The following is a 17,152-nucleotide window of genomic DNA, read 5'->3' as shown; positions in this document are numbered from 1 at the left end:
CACGGAAATCCTCTGCAGCCGACTCGACAGGGCGTTCTCTCTCTCTTTGAGCGCCTAAATCCTACCTAAGCCCAATTACGTGAGTGGCGAGTTCCGTGAGAAATAAAAATATATCGCGTCTAAATAAGATAGATTATAATACCCGTCTTGTATCTAGATTATTTAGTGTTGAAATTGACTGTCATAAAAAGCTGCGACTATGAGAAACTTATTCTTACATCGGGTGCGTTGCAACGCCTTGCGCAGAAAACAGTGGTAGCTTTTACCAACTACGCGCATTGATTTATACCCATAAGTCCTTGCGCGTCTGCTGACTGCATCCGCAGCGCCCCCACTCCCGTCACCTGCCTCCTCGCTGTGCCTGCGCCTGTGCCATCAGCCTCTCCACAGGGTAAAAAAAAAAAAAAAAAATTATCGCAAGAGATGAAGAAAACAGTGCAAGACGCGTAGCGACGTATGCGTTTTGCTTGTGTGGCAACGATGTGTGCGCTGTAACTTGTTTCGCTCGCCTCCCTCGAAGCTGCGAGGCGAATTAATTACCGCTACGTCTTCAATATGTGCTTGTGAGGTGTTTCAATTCGCGCGGGAGTTGGAGGATACCGTTGATCCGACCGCAATGGCAGAGGTGAGTGGAGTAGGCGCTGATAGCAGCGTCCGCTGCACACACTCCGTTGTCACATGTTGGCGCTCACACGCTTCGTTGTTTTTCGCTGAACATCTTCGGTTGAGAGCTGGCGTGGCCCCGGACCGTCGTTTGTTGCTACGTCATTTAGGCTTTCCTCTCTGGAAACTATAATGATACCTTTCCTCACGAACATGCCTGCACGGCGCATCGCATCGTCAACGCAAAGGTCGCTACTCGCTGCAGATTCCCTGTCCAGCGTTTGTGGTTTCTTTTTCCTTGTTTTACGCAGCGTTAGACTTAACTACGCGTAGTATTATATGTGTGTAGGATCACCAAAAGTTGAAACAAAAGTCTGTCTTTCGGGGGTGTGGCACCGGCGCGTGAGAAGAAACGCCTGCTGCTTGGCGGTTCCGAACATACGTTGAGATCGTGCGTCACATAAAATATATAATCCGGTGTTTGAATGTCACTCGCGAGGCTGTGATTGCAAAGCGATGTTGCTGTGTCTGAGATGATCTTCAACTACTTTTAATTTTAATCATTCGTACGATCTCCTTTAATTTCTGGGCCAGAGAGGCCCGGTTGTCGACCGCGCGGCTGCGTATACGGAGCCCCGCGTCACTCCGATCAATAGCATGTCGCCTAGCTGATTCCGCTATAGGTTCATGTGAATCGTAACGTTATGGTTCTTCCTAGGCACTGTCTCAAGCAGTTCTGCTTACAGTGGCCTCGAAGTACAGAACACTGCATAGGAACGCGTTTTTCCGAACCTTCAATGGGTTAGTGTTCGGCGAAGCAGAACTTATTTTTCTACGTGATTGCCAGTCGCGCGGTCCCGCCTGATAGCGACACTGTAGACATTCGTCTGGACTGGTCTGTCTGTACCAAGCTCTGGACATAGACTTCGGCAGCCCCCTGTTGGTTAAGTAGCACATAGGGGTCACACTTGCTCAGGTCGTAACCGTAATTTGCACAAGTGACTGTTTGATACTCTAGTATTATAAGGCGCTGGCTTTCGGCGCACGCGTGATACGGCCAGTGAAGGGCGGTTTCTTTAGCTCATTTTCAGTAAAGGCCGTTTAACGTTTACACTGACGTGGAAGCCGATATTTCGGCTGTGTTCAACGTACGGGCTGCACAATGCACTTTGGGGAAGTAAAAAACGTGCACAAAATGTCAAATAACGCTCCCGTCGAAAACAACGCGGCAGTACGCGTATTCGGTGTAACTACGATAAGGTGCACCCGCGGAGCCTTTTGCCCTTCTCTCTATTCCGTGGTTCTCTTAAAGTGAATCGGGTCGAACCAAACAAATGTTGTGGAGACACTGCTTTAGAGCCAAACATCCAGAATAAACAATATTGAGCCCTAGCAGCTGCGTGCGTGTGGTCGCGGTGACATATCGCGGCGCAAACGTTGTTTTCCCGGCCGTGTTCTTGGAACTTACGTATGTGTACAACGCACACCCATAATTTTAATTTTTTTGTTCGTTTCCAGTGCACGTTCTGCACGTGTGCGTGAAACGGCACACCTTTCCCTTCTGCGCCTTCGAGACAGGCTGCAGTAACTTGCGCCTCGCCTCGCACGTCGTATTGTTCGCTGCGCGTGCGACCGACCGCACATCTTTATTCTCCCACTGGCAGGTCATTTACTGGTGTCTTCTTTTAAATATTTGCTTGTTCTAAACTAGCACATCTCCGCGCGCTCATGCGGATTCGTATGATGTTCTCTCCACTTTTCAACCTCCTCCTCCTCTAAAACGTTTGGAGAGCGAAGAGCTGACTGCATGCTTAGCGCCGTGGCGAGAGCGACACTGCGGGCTCCCACAAATGTGGGTCAGGAGTGCCTGCCCTCCTCCGGAGTTGGCGCGAGAGAGGGAGAAAACCCGAAATGGATGCGAGAAAGGGTCATCTGCTGGATGGGATGGAACACGTTGAGAAATGAAAGGGCCCAAGCGAAGGGCGGGTGCGTGTGTTTATTTTGGTGGTGGCGCGGAGGACCGTGTTTCCTTTTCTGATTGGAGAGAAGGACACCGTCTTGAGAGAACAGGAAAAGCGCTTCTCCGCGGTAGGTTCAGAGCAGTGGCTGTACACCACTTCTGCTGACAGGCAGCATGTGTCTTCTGGGATGGATGTGGGAGTTGCGCAGTCCTCCTCGTGTGACCTGAGTTCGTCGGGTGTGTTGTACAACCCTTGATTACTACAGTGCTTGCAACAGGATTGGAAGTGCGTGTCGGGTGGCTGTTGTGCCTGTGTTCACCAAAAAAAAAAAAACAATCTTTTTCTTTTCTTTATTCCCAGGGTCACAGGCCTGATACTGGACAGCAGAGGAGCTCCAAGATTGCCCGTTTCATTCCAAGACCTCAGCGTGTCATTGCCAAGAAACTAGAAGACTTCACAGCACTCCTCCCCAAAGCCACCTTAAACCTTCCGTCAGAAACGGAGCCACTTCCAAAGCCGACTTCCCTTTCATTAAATCATCAGAATACAGAAGCACCAGTTGATGAGGCATTCAGAAGAACCCACAAGTATCTCAAGATCGGTGATCATGTGTCTATAGGAGAATCGAAACACGGCGTACTTCAATACTATGGAGAAACGCATTTTGCCGAAGGAGTTTTGTGTGGCGTTGAGCTTGATGATGCAGCAGGTGGAAAGCACAGTGGCATTGTTGATGGAGTAACCTATTTTGCATGCCGTCCGAACCATGGTATCTTTGTGCCAGAGTCGAAAGTGAAACTGCGTGTCCAGCAGTCAGTGCGAACACTGCCCGAGTTATCTTCACAGGCTCAGACAGAAAATGAACAGCCAGCAGTTAGGCCGAAAAGTGCATCCCTTCTGTCACGCCTCCCCAAGCTCGGGTTCTCAGGCAGGGCGTCAAAATTAAGGCAGAAAGAAATAGATACAACAGACGAAGTCGATGAGCTTGGCAGTTATGTCACTGGTCGCAGTACTGAGGCAGCATCATATTCAGCTGACCATGCACCGTTATGGAGAGACGCAACTACAACTTGTTCCCCGGACAGTGATTCTGATGACTATGATCGTAGAGACTCATCGCTACGTGATCGTGTGAGTCCGGAGGTTCTTCAGGAACTTCGCTCTGCACTGATGAGTGAACTACCACCACAGGAACCAGCTCCTGATCCAAGTGCTGCACCGAAAAACACTCTTTCCCCCATTCATGAGAATTCTGACGAAGTTGAAAACAGGTGTGCTAAGAAAACACTTTCGCAAAGCCCAGAAGGAGCTGTTGGGGGTGTTGACTTTCTCTCTCCAATTGCTGAAATCATGGATGAGGTGGATGAAGGTTCAAAGCAAGACAGCCTGGGAATACTAACAGATGGCGCTATGAGAGATATTGCTGTCTCTGTTGATGGACAGTCATACCAAGGGGTTCTCCCAAATTCATTTTCTATAGATGATGTGGCTGACATTGTGGACGAAGAGCAGCTAGATGAGGGGGATGAGCAGCCCTGTGCTGCATCCACAGAATTCAAGCCTAGTGACCCCTTTACTGATGACAACATTCCAATGATAAGTAGTAATGTTTTGCGAATATTGCAATATAATTTCCCCGACCAAGTAGACTACCTCAACACGGTTATGGCTCGCAGTGGAGCCATCATAACCAATGAGCCTTCCCCACTTAGTCATACTATGTCCGAGACTCCCTCTTCGGTGACTGCCGACCTTAATTCTGATGAATCCAGCACGAAAAAGACATCCGACAGTCTCGAATGCTCATCTGGGTTTGCGACCAGCATTGGTTCTGTGGAGTGCGAGCTTCCAAGTGCAGCCGATGCACTGACCGCAGTCAACCTGAGCAGCCTGCAGGGAGAGGATGGCACCAGGCCCAAGCGACCCACGTCGGCCTACACTGTGCGCAGCACAGACACAGGCTTCCAGGGTGACTCTGAAATGGAGAACCAAAGTGAAGCAGGGACCGCAGTGAGCCCGTGTGAAGACAAGATGATGCGGTGGTCCACCTGCAGCAGCCAAGATAGTGGCGCCGTCTCTGAGTCAGAGTTTCAAAGACGAAATCTCCATCCGGACTGCTGCCCGGACTGTGGCCGTGTCCCCTCGCCTGCCGGGAAGCACCTGCCATCCCTCCGTCTGCAGGCACCGGTGTCCAAAGATCCCATGTTGGCCGTGAAGCAAGATGAAGCGGGCGCAGTGCAGCAACAGTCCACTAGGGAACCAGAAGTTGTGCATACCGCTGGAGAACGAGAAATGACCTGTGAAGAGGGCAGTAGTCCGGATGCACACCCTGCCGAGGTGGGTGAAAGCCAAACCAACGAACCTGAGACTGCAACTAAAGATGCTGATGACATTGACATTGAAAAGCCAGTGGCTGAGCCTGAAGAGGCTAAGGTTGCTGCCATGGAGAAGACAGGCAAAGCGGTAAAGACAACATTGAAGAGAGTACCCATTTCCTTTCCAAAGCCAGCACCAAAGGTAGTGGTCTCTAAAGTAAAAGCAATGATTGAAGCAAGCAAAACAGAAAGTGAAGAATCAACAAAAAAAATTGTAAGGCAACCAAAGAAAGGTCGATGGGATGACGTTACTTCAAAATTGGCCGCCAGCATGGCTGATGACAAGGTAAAACCAAAGGTAAGCATAGAGCTCTTTTTGGTTCAAACAACCTATCCAGCATATGTTTTCAAGCTCTTAATATGTTTTCAAGCCTCATGCTTTTAAATCATCATGATCTTTGCATGCATTCAAATATGAACTTAAAGTATAACTAGTTGTCCTGGATAATTTACTTTGTATATAAAGTGTGCACTTCATTTGTTAAATAGGTTTATACAATTTAGATTGGTAGTGCACAAAATTTTAAAATTATTATTATGTATGACTCCTTGTATGAAAATCGAATGTATTCCTTTTCACTATTTCGTTCACTTTTTATTCACTTATAGATAGCATAATTTTACACCGCTGTATTAATTAATCATATTGTACCAATCTATTTGTTAACCGAGGGTGCCGCTGCAGTCGTTTGACTTTGGGACCCTCGCCTGTATACTACTAACGACCAACTGTGTATCTTGAATGAACAATAAACTGAAACTGAAGTAGTGCACTTCGACTATGAAGATCTGTAACTCTGTCTTTAAGCATGACATTTGACTGGGCAGTTTAATGCAGTTATGCAGACAACAGGCATAATAATAAGCATGGAAGTTGAGGTGTGCCGGTTTCCACCCAACGGAAACACTTTATATAAGAAGGTTCATAACTTTTGAATAATGCAAACATGACAAATAGGCACCGAAATGGGAGATGTGCTTTTTGGTGTGCATATTAAGCTGATCGGCGTGGAGCTGAAAATACTTTTATTATGTGCATGTGTTCTGTGAACAGCTTGGGGTTGCTTGTACAGAAATTCACTCTCTCTGGACTTTATTCTCAGGTGCTTGTGCCGAGATCTACACACAGCTGTTGTGTACATGCTTTCTTGAATGTTTGTAGCTGTATTGTGAGTACCTTTGATTTCAGACATGAGACGGGACCTTTCAAAAGTGTCGGTGCAGTTTAGCAAGTCACTGTTCATGGTTTCACCATATGTGTTCATTGTGCTGCATTTCATTGAAGTCATGTGAAGTATGTATCATGGAATGCTGGCAGATGCAACTTAGCAAATGGCCCATTCAGAAAATACCAGCCATGCTTGTGCGTGACATAGTGTAGTTATTAATGCATAGCTCCAAAAACATTATTTTTATATTGCCTTTTAGCCCAACGTCGTATTATTTGCCTACTGCACCGACAACAGACTGAGATTACTACACACTACACTGACAACACACTATTTGCTAATATGTGTTCATGATTAGCAGCTGTGCTGGTCGCTCTTTAAATGCACCAAGGCAGTGTATTTATAGGGAGAGAGATTTGTTTTTGTCTGGGTGGTATTAGTGGTGCGGTATATAATGTGAATGTTACAGAAAATGATTTTGAGGTAAACTCTTGGGAGCACTCTGTGCAAGCTATTATGCTTTAATGATATATTTGTAGCAAGCAAGTGGCGTGGCAGAAGGGTGGCATGTATGTAAAGTAAATGTAATTATTCAGCTAATAGAGCCATGCTGATAACAAGCATCTGTGTTTCTGATCACAGCAGCTGAGTTCTGATGAAACTGGAATTAAAACATGCCCATATGCTTCAATCTTGGTGGATATTAAAGAGGATGGTGAACAGGAACATTAAGGTTGGCTTGAGTGGTCAGTTACGCTTACAGAATTGCAAATAGGCCAGTTTAACCACGATTGGTAAAACTTTACCACTGATTTTACCATTGGTGTGTTAGAAAGGACGTTAAAGTGAAAGTTGTGTGGAGCTGCCACCTTGACATTTTTGTATGATTTTCTGATGATGTCATCGGTTTTGGCAGCAGCCTGTGTCTGCTCTGTGTCTGGTTAACTCCTGACCATTGCAAAATATGATAATGTCACATTTGAAATTAAGGGAAAATTCAGCCTGGCAACTTCTGTGGGTCCCTCTTGCATTGAACAGCCCAAATGCTCGAAAGAGAAAACAAAAACACTGAAATCTTTTATCTTACCATAAGATCATGTGCTTCAAATGAGAAAGAGAAGCTTGAATTTAATTTTCTCCACTAGTGTGTGGTTTCCTTTGGGTGAAGAATGCACAGATGGTCCAAAGAAGTGATTGAGCAGTCTCGAATGATTTATGGCATATTTATCTGGTAATTTTAATGAGCACTCCAGCAGTACTTCACAGGTCGTGTGCGACAGCAATTAAGCTTTACTATGCCTGCAAGAAGGGTCAAACATGAATAATGAAGCATGAATGATACTTATTTCACTCAGTTCATCTTGTGATGCAGCATTTTGGTAGCACTGCCAGAATGCTCTGAAATGGCCACTCAAACGTGTCATTAGTGTTTTGCATCGCTGTACATTTAAAGACCCTGAGGTGGTCAAAATTATTCTGCAGCCATCGTCTCCAATATTCCTCATAGTTTAGGTGTTGCTTTGGCATATTAAAGCTGGTTATAACTGACGAAGCACTGTATTGCACCAAATTAGGAACAACAGTTTTATGTCAATTACTGTATTCAAAGGGCCACCAGTCACAAAAAGCCTGCACCTCCACTTTCATGCTGAAAAAAAAATTTGGAGAACAAATGTCTCACCAAAGATCACTTGCATCAACTCTTCCACCAGAGCAGTTAAAGTTCAATGATTTCAACAGTGAAAGTAGCAAATCAGTGAATGCACATTTCTCAAATAAATAATTGGTTACTAGATAGTTATTTCCAGCAAGAGCTACCTGAGTGTCCCCATGATGTCTTGTGGACTGTGGTGAACAGCTGTGAACCCCTACTCAAAAGTGCCACAGAAGCAGCAGCATGTCTCTTTGCACTCACATGCAACTGTGCAGAGAGGAGATGCCCTCTCCTCCAATGGGAAGGTCTGTATTCTTCATAACAGCCATTGCATAATATGTAGTGTCAGCAGCTAGTCCAAATGCTGACTCGCATGAGAACTGCTCCCGGCCGAGATTTTGTAATATAGTCTGGGTGTTACATAAGATTTTTAACAATCGAGGCAAACAAGTGAATGCATAACTGCATTAACAAATGTTGTCCAATGTTATCTTGCTGATGTTATCCTTCCTGCAATGCAGGTGAAAGAGGTGAAAAGCAAGGTCTTCACTAACCTGGAAGGAGCCAAGCAGCAGGCCACCCGACCCACTGCTCTGCCGCCCACTCTCCGCAATCCGGGGCGCTGCAGCACATCCTCCAGGGGCAGTGTTCGAACCGAGGCTGATGCTGCAACACCATCAAGTGAACGCCACCACGACTCACCGTGAGTCTGTGGTGCTTCTTTCCCCAAAACAGAAGAAGCTAGGCTTGAATGGCCTAGGCCGCTATACTCCATTTTATACTTGGCAGGCAGCACTGCAGCAGCTATGCAAGTAACGCAGTCATAAAGTCTCGCTCCACGCGATTCACAGTGCAGTCATTGTGGCCTGCAATGCTTTCTACAGAATAAATCTACAACTACAACTACAACTTGTGGGCGTAAGGTTACATCAAATTGCATGTTATTTGTGCACCTTTGTTGTCCCAGTTAGTGAGGTGCTATGTTTTGGATGTGATTGCAAGCGTTGCATTGTGGTCACAGCTTGCCAAAATCACTGCAGGATGCCAAAATTGCACTCATTAGATTATAAATAGGTTCAGATCTGTGACACCTTTCACGTGATAATTACGCCATATATTGCAGCACGGAGGTATGAGACTTAATTTTACATTGCATTAGATGATGCATGCTTATGTCCTTCTTTTATATGTAACGAATTCTTTTTTTTGGTTGTTGATGCTAGCAGTGGGAGAAGTCTGCCCAAGGATGGCTAATCAGGCGAGTTGAAACTCATCAGTAATAGCAGTGCATGGTAAAATGAAGACACAGAAAGAGAAAAAGACGGGACAAGCGCTTTCTGGTAACTGAAGCTTTGTTGGAAACGAAATGGGGCATAAATAGAACAATTCACAACAATAAAAACAAGAAAACCACACTGACACATCAGTGTTGGTCACTTATACAGAAGATTACACAGACAAGTTACGAGCAGTCAAGGAATTCCATTGTTCTTTGTCGAAGTGATAGAAGTCTGGCTAATACATGTGTGTTGCTTTTTGAAAATGCAAAATGCTTCGATAATTTTCCGCTCGCATTGGTCCTTGTGCCATGTGATTATGGTGGTGCTACACAGGGCCAGTGCTATCCACAGTCATGACAATGAATGCACAGGGGCATTGGTTCAGAACATAGAAACGCCTTGAAAGGTGCAGAGACCTCGGAATTTTCAAGTCATCGTAGTGTCTGTTAATGGGTGCCGACCTTCTCTAGCGTTGCCGTAATCACAAGGCACAAAGACAAGCAAACACAGGAAATTATTGAAGCATTTTGGATTTTCCGAAAGCAAATCACACATGTTAACAAACCTTCTATCACTTCGACAAAGGATGGCCAGATTGTATTACATTTTCTCAGTCCCGATAAGTCATGTAATCGGGGTTCTACTGTAGCTAGATTCACACAGCCAGCCTGAGGAACTGTTCATGTGAGCAGTGCTGTGAACAGTCCATCTGCGGCAAGTGCTCACGTGGCAACAGAGAAAAGTGGACGATAGGTGCTGTCAAAGTTACTTCCATGCTCCAGGAGCCATGTTTTTGGGATCCTTTGCTGTAGGTCCCAAGGGCGATTTGACTTAAGTGGTAATGCAGTTCATTCTGTGCAACCATAATGAGAGCAGACAGAATGGATTACACACATGGGGTCTCATGATGTACAGTCTTTCCTGTATATTCAGGTAGCTAGGTAACTGCTGAACTGTTGTTTGAAGCAGAAGAGCATTGGAGAATGTGACAGCTCACCAATATGTGTAGGAAGCCTGTTATATTGCTGGCTGCAGTGTGAACAGGACTGGTTGTGACTGATACAAAGTTGGCTTGTTGCAGAATGGTTTCCCTCCATATTTGCTGGCTTTTGCAGCCATTTAACATTCGGAATTTTTTGGGATGGCAATTTAGCACAGATTGTTTAGCTTTTGCTAACATGACTGATGCGCATTTGCAAAATCCGAAATTTATTTTATGTTCTGCAAGCGCAACTACGCTGTTTTGTTTGTCTTGCTGTTTCTTACAGCTCCTAGAGTAACCGCACCCCCATTATTAAAGCTCGCGATTACTACTGTCAAAGCATTTGATACCCAGATAACCTGCAATATGCCAACATTTTCAGGTGTGGAGAGTCTTCAAAGGATGACACTGCTGAAAGTACCACAACAGCACAGGACAGCACCATTATGAAAGGTAGGGAATTTCAGCACTTTTCTTACTTTAACAACACTTTATTCTTTCAGTATGTGCAAAACCTTAGTTAGTCCAACAACACACTTGCAGGCGTACATTCCTATGCAAGAAGGTCAAATTAACGATGGATTTCAGTTTGTGTTTGTCCTGTGTCCTTCCTTGTTGTGTTGTCATTTTTAGCGTTGATGCAAAGAATGCATCAATTCCAACTCACCCAACTTTCCACCTTACTGAATTTCATTGCAGCATGGCAGTGACTAGCCTTTGATTTTCATTGCTTGTTCTTAGTAGCAGTCATTTGATAATGATGGAGTGTACCTCAATGTCCTTCTTCCCGCTTTCAAGGTGGAAGTTATAATCTTTTTTTTTTGCTCATGTGACAGAAGGATCTGGAAAAAAATGTGATAATGGTTACTTTCAGCATGAATGAGCTGAATTGACAACAGTTAGAGTACTCCACAAGGACACGTTTCTCTGTTGATATAGACTAAATGAACTCGAAGTTTTATATAACTCACTATGACAAATTGTTAGATATAATCAAGTAAATCTAAAATGCTTATTTCCGATATCATCGTGCATGGATATATGCTTATAATGAATATTGAATGTAATAAAGGCATTTCCAAGTCAGATGCTGCGTATAACGAGGTTCGGTCGTGTCGGTTGTGATTCTGAAAACTGAAAGGCCTCTGTCCTTACTAGTAGTAGTCAGAAGTCTCAATATTGAGCCCCCTATACTACTCTGTTTCATACATAGCAGGCAGCGTTAGAGTGGTTAAAGACACTTCTCTGTCTGCTCACATTTGTGACCAAAAAATTATCCATCACGTATGAAAGAAACACTTAGGTATGCATCTTCATTTCAATGTAACATTACCTATCATGCTTTTGTGTCCCAAAATATTACATATTTATTACACGAAAGGCATCGCAGACCTGAACCCATTTACTACTGAATGAACACGGTGACTGTACTGTGACCAGCGGTCTCAGCACACTGCTCGTACTTGCAACCAATACATAGTACGACGCTACTGGACTGAAGCATAACTGAAGATATAGCGTGCACCGTCCAGTCATCACCATTGACAGGTGCGCACATTCTGTTTGACTGCAATGCACGATGATGCTCCCCCTATACTGCAATATTTTTGTTTCAGTTCTGGTTCTTCTTTATTTAAAAGCAAGAAGAAAAATATAAAAGAAAGCAGAAGCTAAAACATTGCAGTATAGGGCGACTATTATCTCATAGTGGGCAAAACTGGTTGTGCTATCAGGGTCAAATGAAATGTGAACAGCGGTACTTGCGGAACAGTTTGCGCAGTCATTATTAGATATAGATTTGCTCATCTGGTTTTGCCAAACTGTGTGATAGTAGTACTTGCCATATTCAGCAATATCTGAGCTTCTGTTTTCTTCGATTTTTCTTTTCTCGCTTTCAAATAAAAGATAAGCAAAACACAGACGAAAATATCACAGTATAGGGGTAGTATCATCACGCAGTACGGTCAAACCGTATGTGCATGCCTGTCAAGGGTGACGTCTCAGCAGCACGCAGTGTACCTTGAGTTATGTTTCAGCCAAATGCTCTGCTGTTCACATTTCACTTGATGCCGATAGTATATAGGATGCCAGTCAAACAAACGAAAGACTTAGCAGTCTCAGACCTTGGCTCAGAAAGTGCGTAGGCTTCAGAGAAGATGTGAATACGGACGCTGTCATGCGACTGTCGCCGTGAAAGAGACATTGGCCAATGTGGTTGTGCAGACAGTGATGCATCTTGCTGCCACTTGCGTGCACGGGACTTTCAGTTCTCTTTCATGGAGAGGATGTCCTGTCTATACTCACACTGTCCACATTAGCGAGACAAAACATGTGAGCATGTACTGGTGTGTGCATTTCCACCTTGTTCATTGTTATGGTGTTGGGCTGCTGAGCACGAGGTCGCGGGATCGAATCCCGGCCACGGCGGCCGCATTTCGTTGGGGGCGAAATGCGAAAACACCAGTGTGCTTAGATTTAGGTGCACGTTAAAGAACCCCAGGTGGTCAAAATTTCCGCAGTCCTCCACTACGGCATGCCTCATAATCAGAAAGTGGTTTTGGCACGTAAAACCCCAAATATTATTATTATATTGTTCATTGTCCAGATAGCGACTTTCCACGTTAACAAGGCACAAATGCATTAGAAAAGTTTTGTGTCCCCAAGAAAACTCCCTTTTTGAGTCATTCATGGTAATCATCGTCGTAATAACAAGACATGACTACATGTCACTTTCGAAAACATTGTACCGTCCTTTAACAATGCATTTGTACTAAGATGTATAATCACAGTTCTCCAACGCTATTACTGGCAATGAAACTTGGATATTTGAAACTTGAAGCGATGTTTCGTGAGCTAACCAAAGTAACTGTGTCATGGTGCTTTTTAAATGAGAGGCTCTTGCCAGGCAAACACGCTGAGCTGAATTGATGTTCTTGTGCATCCAGTCAGGTTAATTAGCTGTGCGACACCTGAAATCTGTACCAGAGTCACAAGAATTACCACTGTGCTTCAGGATTAAAGTTAACAACCTGATAGAGTTCTTTACTGCATGCCTAAATTTGAGTACACTGGCATTTTTTGCATTTCTGCCCCCATCAGAATGCAGCTGCATTGACTTGAGATTAAAACCCATGAGCTCAGTGTCAAGACACCATGAACACTGAGCTCCTGCAGTGGGTGGCACCAGCGACAGGTTTCATTCATTCATTCATTCATTCATTCATTTTATTTTCACCAGTAGCTATACAAGGCGTAAACAGGAGGACTCAAAAATAGCCAAATGATATATTAAAAACAATGCCAAGAATGTGGAGTACAATGGAGGCATCATGAAATGAAGTACTTTAAGGTATTTGTGTGACAGTTCTGTTTTCTTTTTTTGCTTTAAATGAATGTCCAAATGACCTGAATTGTTGGAAAATGCTGGAAAGTTCCATGGCACCCCTCACCAATTTATTATAATGCATGTTTCCACAAACCGGTTTTGGTTTTGGTACCATGGTTTTGGTACCGTCGTAACTTAGATGAGTCGCGACGTTATGATACAGTGACTTGCTCCGTCCCTGCTTTCGTTGGAGCTGTCACATATGAGCACAGCCAGAACAAACGTGCAGCGCTCTTGCTTATTTTTTTATGAGCAGCATCATCATACCTAGCCTTAGTGACACGACATTGGAAAATTTTGCTTTTTGTCGTAATGTCATAATAATTTTGATGACGACAGGTCTGAAATTCTGGCGCAATTTTTTTTTTGTCTGAATAAGATTTCTCATAAGTGGTTCCCAACCTTTATACTTGCTAATTGTGATCCTTATATGTGCGAGAAGTGTGTAGTACAGATTTTCTTCTAGTTCAAAAATATATGCGACTATTCTTTAAATCTGCATAGTAGAAGGTGGTAATCGGTTCATACTCTTAGCATATATCTGGATCCTTAGTTCAGTTTCACATTGCAAGCAATTCCAAGGCAATCTTGAAAGTGGGTTCAGAAAGTGAGACTCCAACTTCCACATAGTGATGCTCTTTTGCAGCTGTTCAGGAAAGTCGAGAGCCCTACCATGTCTTTGGCATATTTACTGCAGAAGAAGTGTACCTATTGATGACATTGTTGAGTGCTGTTGTTTAACCCCCTTAACTTCCTGACAAATTTAAGAACATGTCAAAGTGTGGAATTTCTTTTAGACCTACATTTATTGTGTCAATTGTTTTTGAAAAAATATTATATACCAGGAATGACTTGAATTTTTACTAAACGAGAAGAAAGGGGGTTAACCGAGGGGCACGACTTTTATTAGTCATATCATAAGAAGCCAACAAACACTGACACCAAGGACAACATAGGGAAAATTACTTCTGGTTAATAAATGAAATAAAGAAACGGTAAATTAATGGAAATTAAAGTGGATGAAAAAACAACTTGCCGCAGGTGGGACCTGAACCCACAACCTTCGCATTTCGTGTGCGATGCTCTGGTCTTTTAGGGAAAAAATAGCAAAAGTCATTGTTTATTATTTATTGGTCAAAATTGCAAGAAACTGCATATACACATACACATGTGCAAAAATTGCAGAAAGTTCACGAGTTAATTCTTCACTGGCACTAGGGGATGCTCATTGTGATGACGAGTTGCCTCGTCATTTGAAGTTAAGAGGTTAAGTTGACAGCCGGTAAAGAAAGTGCTGAGTGAAGGTGAGAGTTTTATAACTGCTTTTGATAACCATGATGAATGAATGTTAGGCAGAAGAACAAACGCTGCCTGTTTTGTTATCAGAAATATGTTTTATTAACAAAAAAGTACTGAGAGGCCTTGGTTTAGCTAGGGTGCATTATTGTCTTCATAAGCCTGCTGGTTAATATGCCACTTTGTTGTCTTCGTAATGCAGTGATGTGCTGTATCATGGACCAATTACACACAAACATGCTTAAATAAATACGCGCACCACAAAAGTGCTGTATGCTGGTTGATGGAGCTGATGTAATGGGACAGGCTTTTTTTTTTTTTTGTGCTTATGAGCTGTAGTTCTGTCTATTCCATTAGTAAATTTTAAATATTTAATCGTTGAGCCTCTGTCAGCCAAGACACTTTAATTGTTGGGGTTGTGTTGATATAATAAAGGTTGTGTTGCATGCTGTTTGCACTTACAAAATGAAATGTGAAATAAAATTAGTCTTGAAACATAAAACATATTGACGTTAATACAGTGATTTGCATTTCCATATTAATTGTTCATCGTGTGACCTACTATGATGGCTCAGTGGCTATGGCACTCTGCTGCTGAGCACAAGGTAATGGGTAGCCATGGTGGTGCCATTCCGATAGGGCCGAAATGCCCATGCGCTTATATTTTGATGCACATTAGAAGCTCACGGGATCGAAACTAACCGAAGCCCCTGATTACGGCATACCTCATAGTCCATATGTTGCTTTGGGATGTTAATAAACCGTATAAATCAATCAACCAGTAGGTCATTTTTCACCATTTCAACGTCATCCAGCATGGTTTTCTTTCCTCAGGATTTCTCATGTGGAATGGTTAATTACATGTTTGAAAATTACAGCATTATTTGTTCATTATTATTATTTTTTTCTTGTCTCTCTAACCGCGCTCATCTCACACCCTCTGCCTCTCAACTTATGCAGACAAACCAAATATGCAGCTTTTAAATGTTATTTTGTTGTACAACTGCGGTTACCCATCAAATAACTTAATTGATTAAATGGTGGGGTCTCACGTGACAAAAGGTATGATTACGAGGCATGCTGTAGTGGCAGGTTCCGGATTAATTCTGACCACCTGGGGTTCTTTAACGTGCACCCGACGCACGATACACGAATGCTTTTCCATTGCTGCCCCATCATTATGTGGCCACCATGACCGAGACCGAACCTGCGACCTCAAGCTCAGCAGTGCAATCGCACAGCCACTGGGTAGCTGGTTACACGTCAGGCAAAATCACAGGGTGCTTTTTATTTGAATCCCTTCCCTAGGTGGTGATGCGGCGTCAGTCCACTCCTCTGGAAAGGGAGCAGCCTCAGTCAAGTCCGGTGAGTCAGTTGCCTGTTGCTGTGCTGAGTGTGAGAACTTTGCATTGGCTGGTGAAGAAGCCAAGTTGGGAGTTACTCACTGTAAGCAGCACGCAAACAAATGAGGATGGCTTGAGAAGAACGCAAGACAAGTGCCTCGTCCGTTTGCATGCTCTCCTGCCTGACAGAGACTTCTTTGCTGCATTTGCTTGTACCCTGAAAGCCACTGGTCCAATTCCAAATAGCTTTATATGACATTCCTTGTCTCTCTGCAGCTTTGCATGAATTTCACGTTTCACTTATTTTAGTAGCAGCAGGATATATGTATCCCAGTTGTTGTAATACAGCTATAACTTGTGTTGTTTTTTCCCCTCTACCATCTTTCTTCTCTCTCAAAGAGGTACTCAGAAATTTCCTTTTCAGGAAATCTGCTCACTGGCTTCTCTTTGTCTCATTTGTGTTGTGTTTTTTATGTAAATCATGATAATGACCCGATCTCAAAATATTGCCTGGGCTGTCTGGTGTGTACTGGTTACTGGGTTGTTGTGGACTTGATAGGGGGGAGCAGAAATGGATACTGTACCGTAACCTCGGTATGCCTGAACTGATTCTTTATTTGAGACTTGAGGCTGTGTCAGTTGAACCTCAGTGAAAATGAGGACAGGCACAAAGATGGGGATGCAAAAAGATGAATTGTCATTGAACTTCACATTCCTGCAACATCTTGTCCTTTAGTCCTACCCCAGTGTGCTGCCGCATTGACTACCCAGGACCGTTATGTCTGCCGCAAAACACAAGACTCTGCCGATGCACACAGCTAGTAAAATACACTTTTAGACACTCCATGTAAAATTAGCTTATTACTTGCAGCCGTCATTATTATCATCATCATCCTCGTTGGCAATGCCGCTTGAGAAAGGCGGCGGCAGCAATGACAGCACTAGTGTCAAATTTTTTTAAAATTTTTTTTTAAGGATTGCCAATTACTCTTGCCCTGTGCAAACCATGAGTCTTTCTTGTGCCTTTGAATTTCCCATTCCTATTCGTCGCAATCCTTTGCGTTTATCTCGACTGCATTTCCCTTTTCTTGGCACGTGCTGCAG

General features: G+C 43.7%; 1 protein-coding gene across 2 annotated transcripts in view; it reads left to right on the top strand.

Annotated features, from left to right (window-relative positions):
* The first annotated feature begins 406 nt into the window (after positions 1-406).
* LOC142578699 (uncharacterized) overlaps positions 407-17,152 on the top strand; it is a 145,238-nt gene continuing 128,492 nt past the window's right edge. Inside the window, exons 1-5 of one of the 2 annotated variants that reach the window (XM_075688193.1) lie at positions 407-625; positions 2,925-5,237; positions 8,284-8,465; positions 10,407-10,477; positions 16,014-16,070. In XM_075688193.1, coding sequence (XP_075544308.1) covers positions 617-625; positions 2,925-5,237; positions 8,284-8,465; positions 10,407-10,477; positions 16,014-16,070 — 2,632 coding nt within the window. In that variant the 5' untranslated portion in view covers positions 407-616. The remainder of the gene's footprint in view (positions 626-2,924; positions 5,238-8,283; positions 8,466-10,406; positions 10,478-16,013; positions 16,071-17,152) is intronic. The other variant, XM_075688195.1, reaches the window with a different exon arrangement.

This window comes from Dermacentor variabilis, chromosome 4 (assembly GCF_050947875.1).
Source record: "Dermacentor variabilis isolate Ectoservices chromosome 4, ASM5094787v1, whole genome shotgun sequence".
Classification (NCBI taxonomy): domain Eukaryota; kingdom Metazoa; phylum Arthropoda; class Arachnida; order Ixodida; family Ixodidae; genus Dermacentor; species Dermacentor variabilis.
Note: the sequence above shows the minus strand (reverse complement) of the source record. Positions and strands in the feature narration are given on the sequence as shown.